This window comes from Elgaria multicarinata, chromosome 4, assembly GCF_023053635.1.
Source record: "Elgaria multicarinata webbii isolate HBS135686 ecotype San Diego chromosome 4, rElgMul1.1.pri, whole genome shotgun sequence".
Lineage (NCBI taxonomy): Eukaryota > Metazoa > Chordata > Lepidosauria > Squamata > Anguidae > Elgaria > Elgaria multicarinata.
This window is the reverse complement of record NC_086174.1, coordinates 30,134,168-30,140,167: the sequence shown is the minus strand read 5'-3', so window position 1 is coordinate 30,140,167 and position 6,000 is coordinate 30,134,168. Positions and strand designations below refer to the sequence as shown.

The window sequence follows — 6,000 nt, the reverse complement described above, 5'->3', positions numbered from 1 at the left end:
AGAGAATTGAAAATGGTTTGAGAGAGGATGGGTTGTTGTTTTTTGTTTGTGTGTTTGTTTTTTGTCTCGCTGTTACCTTCGGTCAAACAAGGGCATGTCTACACCTGCCTTTTCCCCCGGGATCATCCCGGGATCATCCCTGTGCATCCAAATGACACACAGGGGATCCCGGGAGCAGGCAGGGATGATCCCTCCATTTGCCTGGGATAATCCTTAGGTGTAGAAAGGGCCCAAGTTTCACAAACTTTTGAAACAATACAAAAGCCAATTTGACAAGGGTAAAAGTGTGATGTGTGTACAAACCATGAGCATTAATTCTTCTTTCAAAACAACTTCAGCTCCCCAGGGTGGGGTGGGGGGAATCTTCCCAATTCATCAAAAAAACATCATCTCCAGCATAAAGTCGGCACCACAGAGGAGCTGTTTGTGTGTCTGATAAGCAGTCAGCATGCAGGGCTGCTCTTGCATAGCAACACCAGTGTTCTTCAAAATTAAACTGTCAGAAATGTTAAGTTGCTAAAGGGGGAAAACGGTAATGCTGTTACTACTGTAAGCAAAAATTATTCATTTTCCCTCCCATTGTTGCATTTTGTCCCACCATTTAACCATCCCTCTCTTTTCCTCTCGCTCTAAATCTGCTTGTTGACAGGTCATCTACAACACAGCATAGCACCACTAAAAAACAAGAGCAACAAGGATTTTGCCATAATAGAGGATTTACACAAAATACCTGTAATTTAAACTAAAATCCTAAAGGTGGGGTGAAAAAACCGGCAATCCTAAAAGTGACTTGATAAGGAGTTAGGGTTGCTGCCTCTTCTGTATCTGGTACATTTTACCTGAAATCAGTGACATTGAGTGAAGATGTGAAAGTTAATTCTGCTCTGTGGCATTTTGTGCATTTGTTAAAGTGGAATGTTTGAATTTGTAATTTCTGTAACTCCTTCCCTTAGTTGCAGCTAAAGGGCAGCCTTGTTGAATCCCGACGTTCTGTGGAGCCACAACTACCCATTACGATTCTAACAGTGAGTGCCATCTGCACACTTGTTGTCCTTTCGATTCCTTCATCTCAGTCCAGTGGTTCAGTTCTTCTTCACCAGAACTGTTCAGACCTAAAGAAATCCACCCTATCATTTCCTTTCGTTTCATGCTGCGTTTATTATACACAGACAATATCAGTGTAACGTCAGAAAGCTGAAACAGAGCCACCTGAAAGATAAAAGTCTCTTTGTAGACTGGATTTGGCTGTCCTCTTCGGATGGATGTCTTGCATTTGGACATCTCTTGACCCATGGAATTCAGCAATGTCAACTTAACAAACGTATCTACAAAATAAAGAATTTGATACATGAGATGTCTTAGACAAAGTATTTCTCCTAACAAAAGAAAAGACAATGGAATGCCTCAAAGGTTATGGTGTATACCATGTATGATTTGGAATCATTGACTACAAAAAGTTGGTAAAGGTTTAATTTCAACTTTTTACTTAATGGTATTTACCTTTTTGTAGCTTGTTTACTTAAAGGTATACCACATAATCCTTCTGCTCATTACTCTTTGCTCACTTGCATCAAGCAGACATGTGTAGCGTTAACACTTAGCAAGCTACAACTGGCCACAACACTATAAAGCATATCAGAGTTTTCAGATAATGTAATCAAGTGAATAAAAAGTGAAATGAAAATAAAGAAATAAATACAAATTAAAAAATGGGAGTGAAGTGCAGTGATAGCATCATGGGAGCTCATGATGAAATGTTTGCTTTAAAAAATCTCTGCATGGATGTGGTTTGTATTCAAGAGTTTTTGTTGGATTTGTGAACATTTAAAATGTCAAAATATAACAAAATGCATCAAAACATTGATGTTTACTCAGTAAAGCTCTTCATGCCTAATTTTTGCATACAGATATATATAGTGTGTGGTATGAGATATTATTAGGGCACAGTCGCTTCATAATAATGTTTTTAAGGAGTATTATATCATAACAATGGTTACAAATCCTAAGTGCAGAGAGGATGTGTTCCACTGCTCATTGAACAGGGAATTCCTTGTCTATGTGAAGCTCCACATGTGCATTGGAGCTAATGGATCATGGATATAAATTCATTAATATAACATTTTGACATTGACACCAAAAACATTCATTTTTATTGCAGTGTTTTCCACTATGTCTGGGGAAAATACACTCATAGCTATTGAATGCAGCATCTTAAAATCAATGTTTGAACTTCACTTTATTTAGAACCAGGCAGTTTTTCTGGTTTTTTGGTTTATGCAAGAAAATCAGGGTGGGTTTTTTACAGACGAGATTGTAATAAAATTGTATGTCCAAGAATTCTTTCACATTTTAATTTTACAAATCTTTGAAATACCATCATCCATAGTCAGAGATTACATCTACCTCCATTATAAGAGTGAAATAATTAATGCACGTTGTCAGAAACCAACATGGTGGGAAAGGGTGAAGTGCTTTGCTGCTGGCAACTTTCTTTTGCATGAAAAAGACAACATCCAATTAGTCTCTACAGGAACTCACCTCGTATTATATAAACCTGTCCACCTATCAAGTGTTTTAGACAACAGAACAGTCCGTCTGACAACAGGGGGTGGAAAGCAGTAAAAGAAATAATGACCAGATGTCAATAGTTGGGTGAGAGAGGATCAAAGGTTATAGTTTAAGAGGAAATACTATTCAGCAGCGTGGAAAGGAGAAAAGGAAAAAAACCTTAGCAAATCAGTTTAAAGAGAGGGACTGAACAAAAGGATTGGCAGGTACAATTTAATGAAATGAATTTGTAAGGTCACTGTGTAATCTTTAACAAAAAAAAATTACACTGTTTCAAGTAATGGGGAATATTCATATTAATTTCTATTGGGCTTAAACACAGAACATATAGACTCATGCAAAAGATCAGGCTACAAAAGTAGAACTCATAGAGTCGTCTTTACCGGACCTTCCTCTTTTTCATGCAAACTCCAGCTTTTTGAGTAAGGGTCAATTCAATGACCTCAGACCAGGGGAGGTCAATGGGATTACAATAGGGTAAGTGGTCACTGAATTGCACCCCATGTGTATTACAAACAATACAATGAAAGCTAATTGGATTAAAAATTGGTTGATACAGTGTTCTTGGTGAATCTATACATTTAATGCCACTTTATTGCATCTTTCATGGGAGATAAAGCGTTACATTTGATCAATGTTTAAGAGCCCAATCCAAAACTGCATGGCTCCTTCAATGCACATGCAGAGTTCCAAGTGAGCAGAGGTCTTCTACTCCAACTGCAATGTCAGGGTGGCTCCAAATACGCAATAAGGATTAGTGCACAGAGCTGTCTGCAACACTGTGCTGAATCGCTACAAGAGTTCTGTGTGTGCATTATAGCACTTGCATGAGCAAGGAACCGCTGCATCAGGGCATAAAATTCCCTAAACTGCAATATGAGTCCATCTAAGAAAGAAAGAAAGAAAGAAAGAAAGAAAGAAAGAAAGAAAGAAAGAAAGAGGACAGAACAAGTGCCTCTTTGTTCATAACATTGTTCTTGGACCTTTTAAAAGTGCTTAAATCGTTGCTTCAACCCTATTTCCTGCAACTCTATATGAGCAAAGAGATGTGTAATTAGCACGTTGTTGTTGTTGTTGTTGTTGTTTTCTCTGAAATGAATAGGGCAACTGGTGTGGCAGGAGATTGCTCTGCATATTCTGAAGCCCTGCACCCAAGCAATTTGCTAGATCTAAACATGACCTTGGGCCTAAACAATAGGGAATCTAAACAATAGGGAAGTATCCTATTTGAGACTACCACTAATTATGTTGCACTACTATAAACCACCTATAACACCACACCACTACATTAGCTGATTAGTTTTCTCAAGGCAACCTGGCACACCAGCAAACACCATTGGCATTGTGCTAGAGTTTGCTTACACTAATGAGGCACAGTTTATGTTAGCAGGACTGTCAAATAGGATACTGTCCGTGTGTATTTTCAACCTTCCTTGTCCAGCCATGATCTTGATGTTTCCCCTACACACACTCTGCCATTAGCCTTAGGAAAAAAGGGTCCCATTTGACTCAATGGGGGCTTTCCCCCCCCCCACCCCAAGACTAAAAGCAGTGTGGGAGAATTCTTGCTGGGATCATAGCTGAGGAAGGACCATGCACTGTAGTCACAATGAAAACTGGGGTGCTCCTTGGCTAGCATTTTTTTAAACACACACACACACACACACACACACCTGCTTGCTAGCCACAAAGTTAAGAGTAACATCTCATTTGACCCTAAACCACAATGACCCACAAATAACCAATAGTTCCTGAAGAACACGAAACCCGCATGTTTCAGATTTATAGTGCCTTTAGAGTAGAACCGAAAGCTGTGCTCAACATTTCTGGGCTGCTGCCAAAAACAGTAGCCTCATGTCAAGTTCTAAGTCCACTCATCATAATATTTAGGCACACTTACTTGTAACATTTTCCCATATCATTCACTACCAGTGGTGGGGGTAAGGAAGTGACATAGATAATGTGCCTAAAAATTAGAAGGAGAGGAGAGAACGTAACATTTTGGCAGCAGGCCATATTGAGTTCTTCCTTTTGCCTCTTTGGTTTCCAAATATTGCTGCAATTTTCTGCTACTGATTACTTTTCTAAATTGGCGTTTACAAATGCAGCATCCAGGGATTGGATTTGGGTGCCAGCACAGCACTATTTATTTATTACATTTTTATACCGCCCAATAGCCGAAGCTCTCTGGGCAGTTCACTATGTACCTCTGATCCTTGGGGCGGTTTGCACAATCTGGTCCTTACAAGTGTGCAAAAAAGGAACTTGATTATGTTCAATATAAACACATTCTTATCCCCATCTGAGGCCGCCTTATATTATATCTTTTGAAATACTCACACGCATTCACAATGACATGGTTCACACATAATGAGAAGCCACCATGTATGAATTTCCCCATGGGGTTTCTCGTTGCAGCGGCTGCTGCCTTTTTGAATATTCAGGGCACAGCCAGGGGTGCCATAGCGTCTTGCTACATATGAACCCGGCAAAGGTGGATGGATGGGGTGGTTGACTCATGGGCTGTTTTAGGGTTGCAGGTGTCTTGTTAATCACCCCAGAACCCACAGTCACTGGGTTCATATATAACAAGAAGCTATGGTGCTCCCCTACCCCACCCGCAGTACCCTGAAAATTAAAAATGGTGGCAGCCACCACAACAAGAAACCCCACAGGGAAATTCACCCATGGTGGCTTATTGTTACATACGAACCAGGCCACTACCACAATTCGTCATATGTGGAAACAAGAATATATATTTTTATCTCCACTTAGAATGTCAAATCAAAGCTATACATGTCAGTATCACTTAAGCTCTTTCACATGTATAAACTCTTATATGAATATCCTGAACTGCAGAAACATCAACACATTTACATAAACATTCATTGGAACGCACTTTTAAAATACATTATAACTTTTTATATTGGCTCTGTGATGTGAGGCATTAATAGTTTAGTAATTAATCATTAAGATAAAGGCAATTTATTAGTCAGTCAGTCATGAAAAATTAAAAAGGATCTTGTCAAATCACAACCCAATATTTTGAATTTTAGATTTCTGCCATTTCCCCAAAGACTGGAAATATAAAACATGAAACAGATTAGCTGATGATTGCACTATTTCAACTTGACTGGGGTAAGACTAAATGATAGGATTGAAGTCCCCACCAGTGAAATCCCCCCAAGTGCAGAAGTATTAGGATAAAAAAAAAATCCCACTCACTGGGTGGTCTGTTTGCTGCCAAGTTTTTGAAGTGGCTGCCTTTTATCACTTCTGCTGCTAGTCTTCCAGTTGTGGCATTATAAAGCAGTCCGATGAGGATTTCTGGAGCTGAGCCATGTGCCAGAGACTGACAAGAGGAGGTACTTTCACTGCAGGACATTTCTGACATGCTCATTTGGGAGTCACAGCCCTGGAAGCAAAAGCAAA

The 6,000-nt window shown here is 39.4% G+C and overlaps 1 protein-coding gene across 3 annotated transcripts in view; it reads right to left on the bottom strand.

The window, feature by feature from the left end:
* Positions 1-355: 355 nt before the first annotated feature.
* SYT14 (synaptotagmin 14) overlaps positions 356-6,000 on the bottom strand; it is a 106,149-nt gene continuing 100,504 nt past the window's right edge. For 2 of the 3 annotated variants that reach the window (XM_063124011.1, XM_063124012.1), the window contains 2 exons: positions 5,794-5,983; positions 356-1,325 (listed from right to left, as the gene is read on the bottom strand). In XM_063124011.1, coding sequence (XP_062980081.1) covers positions 1,012-1,325; positions 5,794-5,983 — 504 coding nt within the window. In that variant the 3' untranslated portion in view covers positions 356-1,011. Of the gene's footprint in view, positions 1,326-2,538; positions 2,596-5,793; positions 5,984-6,000 lie in introns of all 3 variants that reach the window. The other variant, XM_063124013.1, reaches the window with a different exon arrangement.